We start from the raw sequence: 20360 nt of genomic DNA, 5'->3' as shown, positions 1-20360 counted from the left end.
ATTGCAGATTGCAACCAACTGAAACTTTTCCCAGCAGCCAAGCTGTAGGAGAACAATGGTGGCTGATGCAGAAATGCTATTGCCCAATGTAGAGCCACTGTTGGTTTGTCTGTTCTGGGCCACTGTGGAAACAACATGGTGGACTAAATGGCTCGTTCTAAGGTAATGAAAGCACAGCGATTGTAGTTTATGTTCCGTTCCTGCTAATGTATTTCCCTAAATCCTACACAATGGGCCTTCAAAGTACAGAGCAAATAAAATGTTATGAATGTATTGGTCATTGTTTTCTAGTCAAGCTGCACTAGTGACAAAGTTGCACCATGACAAATTTTTGTCCCATCACGACAGATTTGATATGACTATCATGATATCCAAGGGAAGCTGCAACACATGCTTTGGTTGCAAAGAAGGCCTGGCTTATAGAGCCTCCTGTTTTGGGTTTACACAGGTCCATTTGTAGGCGTCCTCTTTGACTTCAAGTCTTAACAGCATGGACAGGCATTTCCCATAGATACCAGTACTCATTTGCCAACTTGCATTGTTGCAAAACAGGACTGTGCTGTGAGAGGACTGCACTGTGACTAGAACTTGTCTGAGACTGGTCTCCTTGCCTCCAGCTGGTGGTTTGACACAAGGGAAGGGAAGAGTTCTGAATGTGCTCGTGTTTAACAGGCTACTCGCTCTCAGGCCTCAGAGGAAACACTTTACTGACACCGCAAACCCACACACACACACACACACACACACACACATCAGTGCTTTTTACACGCTTATCAGATACAGGCACGAGTCATAACTCACAGCAGATAAACACATCCTCATTCTCTCGCTTTGTTTTTGATGCTATTTTATCACTGCAGAATAATCTTTAGTGAGAAACATGACCTTCTCTCCGCCTCTTCCGCCCTCTTGATTTGTAGCACACAGACAGATACTTTACATCCAATAATAAAACATTTTTTAATACAGCAATGGAAAAATGTCTTACCTTGAAAACTTTTGATCATAGCGATTTTCATGATTGACGATTACTCAAAGGTTGAAACATAAAACCCAGTCACCTTCATCTCTGCAGGATTCATGCAGCTGCATCCAGATAAAAAAGCTTGGTTAGCAGCCAAGCATGAGACTTCCAGTAAAACACGGGTGTAATGCTATACAACAGGGAAGAAAGTTACCACTAAGGACAGAGAACTATAGGGGAGGGTGGAGGCAGAGATGGACGCTTGGTATTTTTGAGTGCCCATTTGGATCCCTGCCCAGAACTGAAAGATCATTCTGCTAAAAGCTTCCAGTAGCCAGGAGGAATCATTGATCAGCACTCGCTGCAGGCCTGAGAGCCCTGATTGGGTTACTGTAATGAATAGATGGGAAAAGGCTATGACCAGCCTGTAGTCACGAAACTGAAATACTAATAATCAGAAGCCTGGCATGATATAAAAGGAAATGCACTTTTCTGGTTAATCTAGAGCTCTATAGAGTCAGGAATACAGAAGTGTCTGTCTCAGCTCAGTCCAGAGATAATGGCATGACTGGGGAGGGTGGTAGCGCTACTCACAAAGAGTGGAGTTAGCAGACAGCATTCTTTACATCTCATTCCCAACGTCCTTTAATTCATCAGACAACAAACTCACTGTTTTGATCTGGACATGAAATACGTGAGAATGCAGCAACACACTCCAAGGACAGCTCTATTGGCTGCATGTAAGAAGGCCATAACTTGTAGGTAATTGAAGCCCCGGGCTCCCTCAACTGAAGATTGGATAGACATAGTCCATCAAATATATACAATGGAGAAAATACAACAAGAGAAATTCACCACTATAACGTCAAGGTGGCTTCACTTTATTAAACCCCAAATACCAGACTTTGTGTAAGACTCATGCTGTGTCTCAAATCCCGTACTTCTGTACTTACACTTAATATTTTGAGTGCATGAGTGCGTTCACACTGAGAAGTATGGAAAAATGCAGTGCACTATGAGTACCGGGAGGGTGCACTCAAAACGGTCAAGAAGTTGAGTGGAACTATGGACACTTCTCGCCCTCAATGGTCGCCATCTTGGCTACGTAGCGGAAAGCGAGGGACCACTTTTCAAACTGGAAATGGCGGCTAAGGAATGTGCAACTGTGACGTCGCTGCATTGTACAAATGTAAGTTATACGTGTTTTTTGCACTAAGCACCACTATACTTGATTTAATGGTTTGGTACCACAAACGATAACGCGAATGCTAATGCTAGTTTGCTAACTAGCTAATTTGCGGTCATCATTTCAGGTGAGTGCACAACGGCCGTGTTTGGTTTGAGACAACACTACCCTTTTGAAATTCATGCACTACGCCAATAAGTACATAGTGCACATAGTATACTACATGGAAGTGCACTAACAGAAGTATGTGATTTGAGACACAGTGTCAGTTCAGTTTTGTTCAATGATGTTCAACCTACATGTTTAAGAAAATGTACTCAGAAGAGACTGCCACTCAGCAACACCAGATCTTGTCCTGAAAAGTGTTGTACAATAAGTAAACACGCTGTCAACATTTCTCTTCTGGAGGCAAACTATCCTGAAATTATTGGAGTCCGCCAAAGTCGGGGCGATGGTTTTTATAGTGTTTCTGGTGTGTATGTATTTTTCGTTGGCTTTTAGGTAGCCTATGCTGGTTTATTTGCTTTGTTGTTGATTTGTTTCTATTTTTATTGGGTAACCAATAGTTGTATAAGCTTTCTGGATGGTTCTGGCCCATGGATAACTGCGGCCAGTTGATGAAGGGGTGGAGGGCAGTGGATGAGGGGGTGGATGAAGATGTGTATGAGCAGGTGTGTGTGTGTTTGAATATAGGTGTGGATGAAAGTGGAGTTGAAGCTGGCATGTAGTGGGGAGGAGAGGGACAGGGAAGTACAGGAGATCTTTACAGATTAGTCTTGGATTCTCATTAAGGAGAATTTAAAAAGAAAAATGTTGTAATAATGAAAATGTGTTTATATAATTCTGCCCAACACAACACACAGTATTCTGCTAAATGTGTATTAACCAAGTCCAACAGGTCAACCCACATCACACCCATTCTAGTTTCTTTACACTGGCTTCCCATCAGGTTCAGGATTCACTTTGATGATACTTATTCTCACGTATGGATCCATCCACGGTCAAGCACCTGAATACATCAGTGACCTTCTCCATCCATATATCGGCAGTAGGTCCCTTAGGTCTTCTGAACAGGACCTACTGGCTGTCCTCCGCTCCGGATTCAAAACAAAAGGTGATTGTGGCTCTGACACAATGAAACTCTCTTCCATTAGTTTAATGGTGTGTGGCCTCTTTAGAAATTTTTAAAAATGTCAATTCTGATTAGATGGAAAGATTGTAATCCTCCAATATTTGCACAAAGTATTTGAGATATGTTGTAATTTACTAAGTTGCATAAGATAAGGTGTACTATTAGGTGGTCAGCTGATAAGCTTACAGTGATGTGGCAACTATTCCTTGGCTGTGTTGCAGCCCAGTTGCCAGACAAAAATGTTTGCATTGTACATTTCTGCAAACCACGAATATGTTACATTTGTAAGTTTCATATGGTCATACCAACGTTTCTAATATAAGCTGATTTTGTCATCAGGAGGTAGATGGCAAGATGTCTGGCAAGCTGCAGACCACTATTCAAGACCAACAAACAAAACGGGTTGGTTTATAGTGAGTCACTGCTGTGTTTCCAGTGGCTTCAAAACCTGGGTGTTATTTAGTGACCCAGCGAGGATAGTGCTACAAGAAGTGACTGTTTTTTACCAGGACATCACGTGTTTCCTGTTGCAATAGTGCCATAAAAAATGGTTGTCTTTTATTAAGACATTGCTGCATTTCCTGCCGAGATAGTGCTACGATGAAAGGTTGTCTTTCACAGAGACGTTGTGTGTCCTGCCAGGATGGTGGCACAAAAAGCGTTTTTCTTAAGCTTTATGTGTGTGTGTGTGTGTGTGTGTGTGTGTGTGTGTGTGTGTGTGTGTGTGTGTGTTTGCCTTTTTTGATTAAACAGCTGTAGATTGACAGAAAAGGTGGGAAAGAGGGGGCAATGACATACAGTAAAGGGCTGCAGGTCAGAATCAGTCAGGACTGAACCCTGGCCTCTGCAAAGAACTCACCCTAACTGGTAACACAATCTTTTTTTTAATCCTACCCAAGTGATTTTTGTCCCTAAACCTAACCACAGGTTGGCCACAGTGTTGCTGAAAAGTAGAGTTTCAACATATCCACTACAATAACAAATGTAATATATCCATGGTTTGCAGAAACGCACGAGGCAAACGTTATTTCTGGTGATTCATGTTGATGTTTAAGGCTCCAGTAACTTTATGGCTAAGAAAAAATTTCTGGTATACATGCAACTAGAAGTGTTGGAAATAAAACATTGGAAAGATCCCTGATATATCTGAGGGTTCACATTTTTCTGCTTGCGCTAAGTTGTTAGGAGTATGGTGCCCTAGACCCCTAACAACTTTCTTATGTCCCTTACATAGTTCATGATGAATGTGCATGTGTATAAGTAGTGTTTAAGTAGTCATACCTTCAATGACTTCATGCTGGCTTTAATGTATTGAGCCAAAGATCTAGCTCTGACAATCTGCAACTATAAAATCTATGCTGCAGCAGAGTGCACCATGGAGAGGACTGCAGTCAGTGGGTGTGTGCTGCCCTCTTGTGGCTCAAAGGTGCTACAAAACAAACATGACAAGTCAAAGCAACAGAGTATGAAGGGTGCCAACCCAAGTGCCAGAAAAAGTGTTGGCACTGTTCATTTCTGCAAACCACTGAGGGTTCTACATTAGGATTCGATGTTCTGTTGCTGATACGTTCATACTCTGTGTTTCAACAATGCTGAGGTCAATCCATGGTTAGGTTTAGGCCCAAAAACCACCTGGTTATGGTTAGGAAGACATCCAGTCTGGGTGGCACAATCCCCTCTGGAGACACAGAGACACCTGGATAAAAAACAGCCGCTCACAGCAAAATCACAACAGGTTTTGCTGTGTGTTGGTCTGGAACAGTTGTCTGCAGTATTACGCAGTCCACCATCCCCTGATATGTATTAAATGTGCAAATATAACGTTGTCATGGTTTGCAGAAACGTGGGGGAGACCGGGGTTGGTTGTCACACTTTTTACTCTTTTGCGAATTTCTCATCATCAAACATCTTTCAATAGTCATTCCTACATTAAATGAAAGCTTAAGGTCCAGGCTTGAAATGCATATCCCTTTTATTTTTACAACTTATTGTAACAAGAGGTTATTACCCATCAACGACACATCGTGACAACTTGTCCTTGTGGTTATCAATGGGGTTTCAGAGCAGAAAACACCTGAGAAAATATGGTTGATAACATGTTTGCTATGCTGACTGTCTTTCTGAACTGTAACATGTGACAACCTTACCCAGCTGACCTCTTCACAAACATTTTAAGCTAGCTACCACATGGCTTTAGCTTGCTAGCTAAAAGTTGACCCAAATCAAAGCTATAACCTTCAACTTTTTAATAAGTGTTTGATTTTTAAATGACTAATTACCTACAAGCTTTTAATAAAAAAAAAAACAGCAACATGAATAATTATGTTTGATATCAACATAATGTCACAGCGCCCTCTAGTGTGGCTGTAATAAGCACTGTGACAACAAAGTCATGTGACAACCAATCCCGGTCTCCCCTACAACCTTTCCTTCTAGTGACTGGGCTTTGGGTTCAGCTACAAACAGCACAAAACCACAGTCTGGCATAGTACTATATTTATTGATCGGAAAATTTCCACAGGACTTTAAAAGACAGTAAACATTGCTAATCATATAAATGGTGCTACCAAAAATATTGCTAACTGAAAAATGAATTACTGTAAGACCACAGTGATACACTTAGACACAACAAAGACGTGAAAATATTAGACAGTACGTATGCTTTCCACGATTCAACGATCTCATACATCACTTAAAACCAAAGATACAGTACAAGTATATCAAAATAGACACAAATATATCATTATAAAACATGTTTCAAACTGCATCCCATTTGTTTTGAGAACGTATACCATTTCTTATCAAAATAATATCACATATAGTTTCACTCCAAATTTGTTGTGCAATTTTTTTCTGAAATATCTATTAAGGCAACAATAGGACAGCACCACAGATGCAACCACTGGAGTTACAGGTAGGTAGGTAGTATCAAAGGCCACAAACACCCTCCCAAAGATGTTACAAATATATTTCAAGAAGACAAACAACTACAGTTTTGGGTCAAGAGTTGGAGGTTATGATCCAAAATGGCCGTCCTGAGCAGTAGTGAGTGTTGTGTGATGATTCGTAAGCCATCAATGGTTAGGCTTGGCCTTTCATATTATTAAAACTTAGTTGATTTAATGTAAATATATCTTTTAAATAACAACAGTATCATAAATACTTACCACAGCAATTTACCAGTCTTCAGATCAAAGACTTTCACAGTGACTCTGAGCAGAGCCTTCACAAATATTCTTTGCATAGTTAATAGATTCTCTGATAGTAAATGCATAGAAAACTAAAATCAGTGTGTAAAAGATGGCATCTAGTCATTATGTGAGGAAAGTCTGTCATTAGCTAACAGAACAAAGTGCAAATTCTATACACAGATTGTTTCTGTGGCTAACACACGATTGCTGTTAGCCCCACCATCTCGTTTTCATGCTTTTCTGATGGCGCTCGCTACCAAGGTTTCCCGCCGGGTGGTTACAAATGCCTGTTGTTTTTCATAATAGGCGGCCTCATTAATAAAAGTGGGATACACAGTCCCTGAGCCTTGGTAGTGGATGGTCTTCCCGTCAAATGTTTGGAACATAGGGTCACCCGGGTTCAGCGGTTCCCAGTCACAGTCCTGAAACAACAAGCAATAACCACAGGAAAAGAAACTTGAGTATGATACCCAAACTAAAATAATATACTCCCACATCAACCAAAGATGTCTCATTTCCTCTTTCATATTAATTCATATTTACAGGTTCAGTAGGTTAGATATGTGTGTAGTGAAGGCAGGCATCATTCAGACTTTTACCTGCAGATTGGGGTGCACCATGGCAATGATGTTTCCATTGGTGTCTCTGGGGTAGTCAACCCTCTCCGAGACCCGGAAAACTTCCACTGTACAGGGAGGGAACTCCATGCCTGAACAACACACAAAAAACAGCATCCCCAACATTGTTAGCATCCTGGAAAAACCTCCGTTCCATTAAAACTACTTCTATTACTATTTCGTCACTGATGGAAAATTCAACTTTATGTATAAAAACAGAATTATTTTCTGACAACAGGAGAGGAAATAAAAGAGATGGAAAAAAAAAACTATAACAATTCCTGCTACTTATCAATGTCATTTCTGTTTGTCATTGATGCTGCTCTGTTCTGTTCCCAGGGAGGTCTTTGCTGCTGCTTTCCCTGCCTTACTCTTTCAATGTAGGCGCATGGAAGGGCAGAGAGGTGTGCTCTCTCTGCCTTAGGCTTTCCACGAAGAGGCTTTCTGCGTAGGCCTAGGAAAGGCAGAGAGGCCCCAGAACAGAGCCATACCGCCAAATAAAATACTGCAAATAGAAATAAAGTTTTCTCTAATAACAGTGCTCCTGACTGAAATGTATTTTTTGGCAAAATGTGGAGGCTTCACACACATCTTCAACCCAGCAGCACAGAAGATCTATACAATCAACACAGTTTCAAAATGAGTGTCACCAATTCAGTGTCTGACCAACTGTCTCCCCCTCTGTTCCTGAAATATGATGTTGAATAATGGACAGGCAAGTGTTTTTGCAGAGCATTATGATGTCACAGTGAAGCTCACCTCTGACCTTTTGGATATAAAATGTCATCACTTCATGCTTTGAGTCATGTGTGTGAATTTTTTGTCATAATTGCCATTTGAATTCTAACAAAAACATGTTTCGTGAGGTCACAGTGACCTTTGTCCACCAAAATCTGATCATTATTGTTAAGTCCAAGTGAATATTTGTGCCAGAGTTGAAGAAATTCCCTCAAGGCATTCCTGATGGACAACCTGAAATCATAATCTGTGCGTTCCAATACCCATACTACCATACTATATAGTAAGCCAGAGAAAGATTTAGTATGTCCCAATACATAGTATGTTAAATGCAGCGTGCCAGAAATACCAGGATGTCCTATTACACCTGGTTGGATTTTGCAGTATGCAAGTCAGCATGCTTTTCTGGCCATTCTGACCCACAGTCCTCTGCACAGCGTCACATCGACTGAGCCGCAAACAGATAACAGCTTGACAGCTCATTGACAGCTTATTGACGGCTGTCAGAAGTTGCAATGACGGATGACAGAGCATTCAAGGGACTGATGAGCACTTGATTTAGTAATATAGGAATATTTATTGTTTAAGTAAACAAAATAATCATGAATATAACCGACAACTAAAGGGCACTAGTATTAAATAACAACGACAGAGAAATGTGTAGCCTCTGTAATTTTACTATTGTGAATATAATATTGTTAGTATTTACAATGTATGCAGTTATTACTTACTGCAAAATAAAAACATCAGAGCTTTGCAGGTTGACCTCTGTCTCTGGTGAGCTTGGTGTACAGCGTTTTGTTTTATCTCCATGGTGACGGATATATGAGTAGGAGGGTCAAAGTTCAGGGTGTAACGTTATGAGGAAGTAGTATGTCCCGACTGTGTGCATACTGCATGGAACAGTACATACATTTTAAGGACAGCTGCAGTACATACTAAAAGTAAAAAGAAAAAGTAATTCAAAACACTCCCACTTTTACTCAACGATCCAGGATCGAGTTTGGGATTTTGGCAGTCGCCATCTAGTTTTTGGAGCCAGAAGTGACCATATTTGGACGAGAGGGTGGAGCTGGGGAGGTTACTCATTGCTACATCTCTATCATGATTGACAGGTGGTCACGGCAGTGATTTGTCAATCAAAAGGTAGCCACACCTGAAAGCATACCCTGCTTTCTGGTCTATTTGACCCAAATGGGACATCATTTGCAAACTGAACATCATGCTGTATTGATAAAGACTTAAAACTAGCTATTGAGGCCAAAAACTCATCAGTAAAATGTTACCTGAGGTAAGAAATCAAGTGAAACTTGTATACAATCTCACTTCTTTTTACAACCACTGGCATCACCCCCTGCTGGCCATTAGGAAAAATGCAGGTGCAAGGCATTTCTGCATTGGCTTCCCTTTACAGAACCGGAGGCTACGTCAACTTCTTTTATACAGTCTGTTAGTGAAGTCTGTTGAACAAGAAGCTGGAAGGTGCCACACACAGTGCCAGAGTGGCCTTATTCAGTCTCCGGAACCAAACAGGATGTGCAGTGGTTTTTGGCAGAGATGGGAAATTAAGTAAGTAAATGCTCAAATGAACTGTTTTACCACCAAACGTAAGACCACTGAGCTGGATTGATATGCAAGTGGCAGCACAGCGCATAAGAGGACAAATGTCCCAACATTCTCCTCACAGTATGTAAGTCATTCTAAACAGTCATTTTTAACTGTCACATTTAAATCTATGGAAGCCCTAAAGGCAAGTGAGAAAAACAAAAATTCTGGTGATCCATTTTCTAAGTCTGATCTTAATTGTTTCCTCTCCTGTGTTTGTCTTAAGAATGGGTATAAAAAAAAGGTTTTGCCAGGACAATCTAAGTTCCTTTTTTCATTTGTGAAAACAGAGGGCAAAGGGCAGAGGGGACAGTCAGTGTTAAAGTGCATGAGCCAGCTTGAACAGGTGGGTTTTGAGATGGGATTTGAAGGATGTTATGCTGTCAGACTGTTTGATGTGTAGGGGCAGGGATCTCAAGAGCCCGGGGGCAGTGTAGCTGAAAGCCCTGGCAGCCATGGTGCCAAGGCGTGAGGTGGGGATGGTCAGGAGACAAGCAGAGGAAGAGCGCAGGGAGCAGGAGGGGGTGTACTCCTGGAGGAGATCAGAGAGATAGGTGGGGGCTACGCTGTAGAGGGCTTTGAAAGTGAGCAGAAGGTTTTTGTAGTCAATTCAGTATTGAACAGGGAGCCAGTGTAGTTGGATGAGAATGGGGGTGATGTGGTTGGATCATTTGGTGCGTGTAATGATCCAGGAAGCTGAGTTTTGAATGATTTGAAGCCTGTTAATGAGTTTGGTGGGAAGGCCAGAGAGAACTGCATTACAGTAGTCAATACTGGATATAACAAATGCATGGACCAAGACCTCAGTGCTGGACTGGGACAATGACGGGCGGAGTCTGAAAATGTTATGGAGGTGGCAGAAAACTGTCCGGGTAATGTTATTTATGTGTGGTTCGAATGAAAGAGTGCTGTCCAGAATGACACCAAGACTCTTGACATGGCCGGAGAAGGGTACAGGAAAGTTGTCAATGATGATGTCTGGGGAGAGCCCTGTGCATGAGAAGGGGCTGCTGTGCCAGCCTCACTTCGCCATTTTAGGGGATGTGAATAGAAAAACACCCAACATGCTAACGCACATTCGAAAGCAGGTGTGCTGATCACAGGGATGAGCAAAAAACTCACTGGAGGCTGACTCCTTATCCCCGCTGCTTTCACGCAGCATTTAGACGCAAAAGCAGAAGGAGATACATTGTCGACATTACAGGTATATAAATGTTAACACACTGAACATGCTAATGCACAGTACAGTATCACCCCGATGTGCCGATCACTGGCACCCCTTTGTGATATAGTCTGTAATAACATGACAGAAGTGGTGTGGTGTGGATGAATGTTAAAAATTCAAACAAAAAATGCTTAATTTAGGGTAATTACCCTTTACATGACATAATAAATGTAATAATGACCTGAAATCATGTTTCATTACTTTGTTACTGCTGAAAAGTAAAAGTAATATACTACTGTAGTAATATTACCACTAAGTTACTTTTGTAACACGTTACCCCCAACCCTGAACTCATGTTACATAATTTGAGCTAGCAAGTTATGTAGCATTGCTGTCAAGTATTTCTTTTGGCTCGAAATTCACTAGGAAGAAACATGAATATTTAACTCTAACTTAAAACATTAGCTAGTGGTGCACTTCGGCCTCTTGTGGCCAGAATTGGTATTACAACAACAAACACTTGACAACAATAACAAAAAATGAACTCGCCAAAACTTTTTTTCACTCGTTTTCACAAATGATAAAAAGTAAAAATGATTCTGGAAACATCTTTCTTCACCTGTTGTTAAGTCATAAACATAAAAAAAAATTTGATCTAACTTTTTTTTTTTCTCTATCTCTTGCCTCTTCAGGCTTCCATATCCATCTCTTACAGCTAAATGAGTTGTTTCTTCATGCTGTTTCTTCAGCTTCAAAGAGCAGGAACACCGATTCATCACCGTGCCCGAGCATTCATCAGCACCAGTGTGGCCCCACGACAGAAGATTACCACATCATTGGCAGCCAGACTCTGAAAACAAGCGGGCCATTCAACAGCAGGCTAGGCAGGGGAAACCAACAGACTGCAACTCGCACTTGGCACGGACTGCTTGTTTACGTAAAAGAGGAAGGATAAGGCTGCCTTGCACCTAAAGCACTGCAAACACTGCTCCGTGCCTTCACGAAGAGAAGGGGCAGAGAGGAGGCGTGATGAGCCAGATGCAGATAAATTTAGAGATCTGGATGTAGGTACATCTGGATGAATCAGACCCGGCACCCATGGGCATTTTGTCACAAAATGTTGCTCATCAAGATGATGCTGACAGACAGGAAGCCTGCTGTAAACAACTTATTTTTCAATTACATAACACTTATGAATCATAATATTAGTCGTCCCAAGGTCAAAATTCTGGAGAGACACTTAAATACTCGCCTGCAAACTTTAAGAATCATGTCTGCTTCAAACTCAGCTGCTTTGGCATAATCCTTTACGTATCATATAAATGTGATGTGTTACAGATTAAAATTTTAAAATGCAGCGGTAAGCCTGTCCTACCTTCATTAAACAGCTCGATGAAGTCCAGCGCATGTTTCATTATTTCCCTCATAGCTTCAAAGATGTTGCTCCTCAAAACACCTTGAGGCTGAGGACCAACTTCCAGACCTGAAATGAAACAATCAGAGGACACATTTGCAAATTTAAAACTTTTCTTTACTGACTGAGTGGATGATTGATTTGGGGGACATCTTACATATTGTCCATTGTCCCTACAACAGTTTGGCTGGACTCACCAACAGGGTGCTTGGCAACAGAGCGGGAGGTGGAATATTTCAAAAGAGGATGTTCATTAAGCAGAACGAGACAGCTGGCTGGAGCCATGGCTTTCTGAAACGCAAAGACATCAAGGACAAGATCTCAGCTGCAGATAAAAATCACACCTTGGCACAGTTTCACACTCCACATCAGCCAACTGTCTTAAAGCTTCAGTGTGTAGGATTTAGGGGGATATATTGTCAGAAATGTAATATAATAAGTGTATTTTCTTTAGTTTTTAATAACCTGAAAATAACAATCATTGTGTTTTCGTACCCTTAGAATGAGCTGTTTATATCTACTGAGGGAGCCGCCCTTTCACTGTTATGCTCTGTGGCAGAGGGGCTCGAGTTTATATGGTTGTATTTGACGGAGGATTTTGTTTTCACGTCTTGTTGTTAGCTGTCAGGAATAAATGGAGATTGCCTCCAAATATATCGACAGTTTGGGCCTCTTCATATCGAAACAACGCAGGCATCACTAGAGTCCACAGGTCACACGGATCCTGAGTTATCACAAAAAAAAAAGGCGAGCACACATTAAAAGGTGTTGGGCTGGATCACACTGGGAAGTGGTTGGGTACGAAGGTAACTAATCACCAGAGCTATGCCTTATGGGGGACTGAACAGATTTGACCAGTGTATCAAAATATACCAATCAACTGCTTTATTTGACATTGCTGTGGTGGCTCACGTGCTCAATAAACAATAACCACGTGCATGTTTAAGTTGGTAGTCTGTCTTGGTAAAGTAAAGGCACAAAATCTTTGCTCAGCACAAACAGCCTTGTGATTCTCGATTAACAATGTAGGCCTTCATCATTAAACAACTGGAAAAATAAAAGATCTCCTGAGTTTAAGCTGTTGATGGTGTAAATAATAACAGATTGTTTGTTCTTACTTGTTTTGACTCAAGTTTCTGGGTAAGTGAAGGAACTGAGTTGCCCTGTCTGTGATTTCTTCTGTTCCTTAAAGTTAAAGAGTATTTCTCATAACCTCTTTTGCTTACAGTCACAAAGAGTATGTTGCTTTTGGCTGCTCTTTTCCTCCCTGCTGTTGCTCTGCGTGCCTTTGTTTTCTGTTACAGAGGAAGAACCAGAGACGCAAACAGGCCCAGTTCAAATACTGTGTATTTAGGTTCATCTAGTTCTTTGTCAGTTGAATCAATTTGGACATTTGTTAAAAGATGTTGACGGGTTAATCAAACTTTTCACCCCACAGTCAAACAACTTCATTTGAACTGCCATTGTCTCTAAAACAGATGCCTGGGCACACGCGAATAAACACACACATGCAGAGTTGTCCTGTGTCGTGTTGTCCGGTTCCTTTTCTAACTGTAACAGCAACATTTAAATATCACTAATGCAACAAGTATTTTTAAAAAAATGATTTATTTTGTGGTACGCATTTTTCTGCTTGCTGTCCCTGTTTCCTATGTGTTAAAAATTGGTTGCCACTGATGGTGACCAAAGGCCAAGATGGGTGCATTGCTTGCAAGAACCTTTGGTTTCTTTTTGCCATAAAGCAACTTGAAAACTGCTGTGAATTTGTTGTTGTTTATGGTAATTATTCTGCCGTGCATATTGTTAATTTACTGTGGTTGAAACACTATTTGTTCAATCTTTTATAGTTATGTATAAAGCGAAAGAAGAAGGAGTGTTCTCTGAAACATTAGGGCAGATAACGACCAAAGAAAACCAGCGTGTATTTGGATGGTTGATCCTTTAAATGAGTTTGTTTAACGTGTAAAGGTAAACTGATTAATAGATTACCTACATAGGTTAACTGAACCTCTCCAAGAGACCTCTTAGTAAAACACTGACTTCTAAGCACACATGAGGATGTGGAAGATTGAAGGAAACAAGCAAACATACTTAGGGACAATGTCTCCGGGGTCTGGTGTAGAATTTTACCACCGATTTAGACTTTGTGAAAGGAGGTCCACAGATTGAACGCTCCTGAATACCTAGTAGCATGCTTGTGCCGAAAAGTTTAAAAATTCGAATGTGCTCTTCAAGGCTCTTCAAGGAGTTAGCATCATTATTTTATTTGAACAATTTGTCATTTATTTTTCAGAACAGGTTACTTTGTGATGTTCAGGAGATTAGGAGTAATATGTTTCGCATGTTTAGAGAAAATATTGGGATTCTTGGCCGGGCTCAGCCTTTGGTTTACTGGTCCATCTATGTCCCAACCCTCACCTGTGGTCATGAGCTCTGGGTAGTGACTGAAAGAATGTCATTGCGGATACAAGTGGCTGAAATGAGTTTCCTCTGTGGGGTGGCTGGGCTCAGCCTAAGAGAGCTCAGACATCCGGAGGTAGCTCGGAGTAGAGCTGCTGCTCCTTTATGTCGAAAGGGGTCAGTTGAGGTGGTTCGGGCATCTGATCAGGATGCCTCCTGGGTGCCTCCCGTTAGAGGTGTTCCGGGCACGTCCCACTTGTAGGAGGCCCTGGGGCAGACCCAGAACACGCTGGAGGGATTACATATCTCATCTGGCCTGGGAACGCCTTGGGGTCCCCCAGGAGGAGCTGGCAAGTGTTGCTGGGGAGAGGGATGTCTGGGGTGCTTTACTTGGCCTCCGAACTTCTTATCTCATAAAGAAGAGCTAAATTTAAGTTTTGTTTCAGTAAGGGAACATTTTTTGTGGCTGAATTTCTTTTCCAGGCCTGGGATAGAAGGCAGAGCATTCTGTTTCTGGACTGAGTTGTTAAATAACACGCCCTTTTGATTGATACTGCAATGTCATTATAATTGTGTCTTGTAAATCCGGGGGGTTTGGGCACATGCAAGTGTGCACGACACAAATAAAAATCAATCAATCAATAAAGGCAGTCACCTTGATGTAGTTCATCATCTGCAGGTTGAAGTGGTCTTTGGAGCTCTCCAGGATCAGAGTGCAGCCCATGTTGGATGTCGTGTTGTGGAGGTCAAAGATGACATCGTAGGCATCGGGGCTTCCTTTGGGTCCAAATATCCTGTTGATCTCCTGAGCTCTCTGCACCTCGTAGGGAAGGTCGTCTCCTCCTGGGGCACTGCGGGACACACACACACACACACACACACGTCAACACATTCACAGCTTATCAGACAATTCTGCTGAAGGAACAATGAGCTATGACACGTGTTAATGATTCACACAAGGTTATCTTCTTGTCCTACATGGCCTGTAACACTTTCACCAAACTGTTAGCCATAGTGGAAAATCTCTGTGATTAATAGGTCAGCCCAGTAACTTTAACTGGGCCAGAAAAACAAGAATTTCCTGTACTGCACGTCTTCACATGTGCGTCACAAACAGGAAGACATTAATAACTGCAAATGATGTCTTGGTAATGACCATAATTCCACTTAATCTGTTAATGTAGGAAGTCATGGCAGCCATTAAGTCTACGCTGGAATACAAAAGCTGGATTCAACAGGACAGTTTGGCCCCTTTTTGTGAGCGTGAAGACAAAATTTAATCCACTGTCTCCAAGCCTTGCATGTCTGCTCTTAAAGATCCTTGAGAGATTTGTTTTGTCCCCAGGCTGGACTTGCCCCCCCACCCCCACCCCCCCACCACCAGACAGACACGCTACACGCTCTGAGCACAGAGTGACCGCCTCCCTTTTTTTCTCTTAGCTCTTTTAAAGCATTTCAGAATAACCACTGGTCTAGGACATTCTCCAAACTACTGTAGAGCAGCACCTCTGCTGTGCATTATTGTCTCGCCTCCCTCACATCTGCTCTTTAGACCCCACTTTCAGCAAATATCTGGTATTGTCTGGACTGGCACGACGTCAGTACACAAGCACAGTGTGAGCTGCAGCTGATAAAGTGGTCTCAGCTGAGAGGACAGTAAATATGAGGGAAAGCAGTCAGTCTATTTAAGTTGAAGAAAATGACGCTGTGAGCTGTTTTTAGAAAGAGCCTCCGAGCAGTTAATCTTCTTATATGTTGCCTTCAGAGAGGCCAAACAGTAAGAAGATCTTTGAATATCATTACAAAAACTTGCAGGATGACGCAAAGTAACCCAGACAGGATGATCTGAGCTTTTAACATTATTTCAGTAATCTGCAGCAAATAATTTAAAAGTAAACACAACAACAGAAGTTGAAAATATCATAAAGAAACTAAAGGTAAAAAAGGTATACATAATAGGAAATCCTGTATTAATAATACTTTTAAGCATATGTGCTGTGTTTGTCAATAAATTACAGACCCATCTTTTTAATTTGTGGAGAAATGTTTTAATTACTATTTTGTTCTTTGTTTTTTATGTTTTGTACTTTTACATTCTATTGACATTTATTAACTGATTTTTAAAACATTTTCTTTTATTTTTTACATTTTACATTGAATAAAACAACAATGACTTTTTTTGATTTTATCATGGAGAAATGTTTTTAAATTTTAATCTTTTTTTTTTACATTGTTTTATCCCTGCTCTTTGTTATTTCACCATTTCACTTTATATATATATATATATATATATATATATATATATATAAACACACACACACACACACACATATATATATTTTACATTTTACATTGAATAACCCAACATTGTTTTTTACTGTTGTAATTTTTTCAATCTGTTTTTTTTTAAATAGAGAAATCTTTTTAATTTTTTTTTCTCCCTGGTGTTTATGTTATTTAACTTTATTCTACTGACTTATATTTATTATTTTTATTTTTTTAAATTTTCAATTCATTAAAACATATTTTGTTTTATTGTTATTATTTTAGTCTCGCAAATTTTATCTATTTATTTATTTATTTATTTATTTATTTATTTATTTATTTTTACTTTCTGTTTGTGTCCAACATTTTCACTTAACATGAAGGTTATAAGACTTTTTTCTGGTCATTTTGATGTTATAAACACTTCGCTGGTCTCCCAACCTATCTCCATGGCTACATTGATTATACAGATACTGTTGTTTATTTAATTTCATTGTAATTATTTTTAACTGATGTTTGTGTTCACCATTTTGACTTTTCCTTATCCGCTGTGAGGGTCCTAAGGACAGAGGGATGTCGTATGCTGTAAAGCCCTGTGAGGCAAATTGTGATTTGTGATATTGGGCTTTATAAATAAAACTAATTGATTGATTGACTTTATATGAATGTTAACAGAATTTTTTAGGACATTTTTTAGACATTTTTAAACACTCCCACCCCACCCTATATCTCCACAGCTAAATTAGATACAAAAAAAATATTCCTGTTAATTGTATTTTGTTCTGTTTTATGTAATTTAATTTATTTTTTTAAATTTTAGACTGTTTGTGCCACAGGAAATGTGTTATATTAGTAAATAAAGTTGAGTATTGACACTCATACTAATCACAATAAAAGACCATCATTAACCCCATATAGAAACATAATGGTGATAAGACTCCAGTATGCACCACACACACACACACACACACACACACACACACACACTACAATAACCTTGGGAATGTTATAATGGGATTCCTTATTTATGAATACTGGGATACAATGCTCTTATCCAACCACATTAGGCTGCTGTGTGCTTCATGTCCAGTTCATGCACGGTCCATGCACGCTGACTATATGAGCCAGCGTTTGCGTAACACCATATCTTCCGCTGTAATGCACAAGGAGGGGAAGACATTTATGAAAGAAAAAAAAGTCGTCTTAGTTCATTTGCAGCTCGGTCACGTTTCGCTCACGTTTTTCTTGCTGGCTGACAAGTCAGGAGGAGGGGACACGCTGCTCTGCTGTTATTGGGAGGTGGTGGGGGGAGACATGGCTGGTGGTAAACACACACATATACATACACACTACCTGAGACAATGACAGTTTGATGCAAGGGTCAAGGTGACTGTTTTTGTGCAGGGATGAAGAGAAATCTGTGAATCTTTGCTACACTGCACTGTTTGTCACTGTCATGTGTTTATTATCCTGAGCATAGTGATGTGTCCCTGATCTGTCAGGCAGAGCGCACGTGTCAATCAATAATGTTGCATAATAGTCATTACATTTTCCAACATACTTCCACCAACTATACATACGCACGTGTCATGTCTTTGTTTGTATAATCAGATTGAGCGCAAAACATAGTGCGTAAAATCACACCAGGGTCCATTGTGATTGTGGAGCTGTTTTGTGGATCCGTGCCATGAAAAGTTTCCATTCAACATGTATGTCAGCAGACAGGAATAACAACAACAACATCCAGACCCAGCAGCGACTCTGAACATACCATGACAGCCGCTGCTCCGAGGTGTGTGTTCACCTACCTGAGGTTTTCCGGGGTGAAGGCTCGGTTCAGATCCGTGTCCACATATCTGGTGCACTTCTCCACAGCCCTCGGGTTGGTAATGTAAGGTTTGGTCTCGACCCCTTTCCTCTGGATCTCGGCGCTGTTCTTCACCCACAGGTTCACCAGCGTCATGCCTGACATCTCGTTCCCGTGCGTCCCTCCGAATATCGCCACCCTCCTGGCCTCTTTAAAACACGCGCTGCTGTTGTAGGAAGAGGACGACATGTCTGGATACGGATAAAAGTGTGGAGAGTCTGGATGAAGACACGCCGGACTCACAGAGGTAAAAAGTTTCCAGCTGGAGCTTCACAGGCTCAGTGTTTAAATGCCTGCTGTGGCTGCGCGCTTACGTAACGTGCCCGCTGGCTTGTTGTGATCAGTCACCGTGCGTAAAATGCGCTGAGTTGAGCACGACATCTCCACTTGCAGGCGAAACTCCAGTGAGCAAGGTTCCTCCCTTTGTTCACACATCACTGTGAAACTCACGGGAAAGATTAACTATTCGTTTCCGGTGATGTTCTTCCAAAATAAAGCGTAATCAAAACAACGTTTCGGGATTTAAGCGGCATTAACAGGTAGTCTTTAAAGCTAGACTCGTCAAGATATAGTACTTCCGGTCGTGGCCTTCAAAATAAAACCATTTGACTTGTTTACCCACCTGTGCCTCCAAAATATATTTAGTAGTCTATGACAAGTAAATGCCATATTTGTCTGATTGGTCTAAAGTCTTAAAAATCTGGTACAGACACATTTTGGGCAGAATGAAAAAATTAGGTTAGAAATTTCTAGCTGTTGTATTTTGAATATGCATGTTGTGCTGCATCTTGTGCATATATGTTATAGGCTTATATGTTAATATGTTTATGTGAAAGAAGAAAAACGATTTAAATGTTAACTATTAAATCTAATCGTTATATGTTAGATCTAAATATTAAATGTTAAAACGTAATGTTAAATTTAAAGGTAAATATTAAAACTAATGTGAAATGTTGAATCTAAATGTTAAAAGTTACAACTAAAGTTTTAATCTTGAATCTAAATGTTAAATGTTGAGTCTAAATGTTGAATCCAAAAGTTAAATATTAAATCTGAATGTTAAATGTTAAAACTAAATATTAAATTTAAAGGTAAATATTAAAACTAAGGTGAAATGTTGAATCTAATGGTTAAAAGTTAAAACTAAAGGTTTAATCTTAAATCTAAATGTTAAATGTTGAGTCTAAATGTTAAATGTTCAATCCAAAAGTTAAATATTAAATCTAAATGTTAAAACTAAATGTTAACTTTAAAGGTAAATATTAAAACTAATGTGAAATGTTGAATCTAAATGTTAAAAGTTAAAACTAAAGATTTAATCTTAAATCTAAATGTTGAGTATAAATGTTAAATCTAACAGTTAAAAGTTAAAACTGAAGGTTTAATCTTAAATCTAAATGTTAAATGTTGAGTCTAAATGTTAAATGTTCAATCCAAAAGTTAAATATTAAATCTAAATGTTAAATGTTAAAACTAAATGTTAAATTTAAATGGTAAATATTAAACCTAATGTTAAATGTTGAATCTAAATGTTAAAAGTTAAAACTAAAGGTTTAATCTTAAATCTAAATCTAAATGTTAAATGTTGCTTCTGATGGCTGTTCCATCGGTGTGTGAGATCATGTGTGAATGGGTGAGCGCTTTGAGTGATCAGAAGACTAGAAAGGCGCTATAGAAGTGCTGTGCAGTCCATTTAACTGATAGGATGATTTTCATACCATGATATCAATTAATAACTTTTAATATGCTTTTATACTTTTGTACTAACACCATACACATGCAATTCTTCCAGATATCTTTTAAGTTTGTGTAACTT

At 39.9% G+C, this 20360-nt stretch overlaps 1 protein-coding gene across 1 annotated transcript; it reads right to left on the bottom strand.

The window, feature by feature from the left end:
- Positions 1 to 5236: 5236 nt before the first annotated feature.
- On the bottom strand, positions 5237 to 18966 carry aspa (aspartoacylase). The gene is made up of 6 exons (XM_049592048.1): positions 18486 to 18966; positions 15068 to 15263; positions 12210 to 12303; positions 11974 to 12081; positions 7073 to 7182; positions 5237 to 6895 (listed from the first exon to the last, which is right to left on the bottom strand). The coding sequence occupies exons 1-6, from the start codon at positions 18731 to 18733 to the stop codon at positions 6704 to 6706; spliced, it is 948 nt and encodes a 315-aa protein (XP_049448005.1). The 5' UTR covers positions 18734 to 18966; the 3' UTR covers positions 5237 to 6703.
- Positions 18967 to 20360: the final 1394 nt, after the last annotated feature.

This window comes from Epinephelus fuscoguttatus, linkage group LG12 (genome assembly GCF_011397635.1).
Source record: "Epinephelus fuscoguttatus linkage group LG12, E.fuscoguttatus.final_Chr_v1".
In the NCBI taxonomy this organism is placed as follows: Eukaryota; Metazoa; Chordata; class Actinopteri; order Perciformes; family Serranidae; genus Epinephelus; species Epinephelus fuscoguttatus.
The sequence above is the reverse complement of the archived record's forward strand: the minus strand, read 5'-3'. Positions and strand labels throughout refer to the sequence as shown.

What these genes read in the sequence shown, in the direction of transcription:
- aspa (XM_049592048.1), bottom strand. Translation starts at nt 18,733, where the DNA reads ATGTCGTCCTCTTCCTACAACAGCAGCGCGTGTTTTAAAGAGGCCAGG. An exon ending in AGATGATGAACTACATCAAG is followed by an intron (nt 12,304 to 15,067) that starts GTGACTGCCTTT and finishes TTTGCGTTTCAG; the next exon opens with AAAGCCATGGCTCCAGCCAG. An exon ending in TGTTGCCAAGCACCCTGTTG is followed by an intron (nt 12,082 to 12,209) that starts GTGAGTCCAGCC and finishes GTTTCATTTCAG; the next exon opens with GTCTGGAAGTTGGTCCTCAG.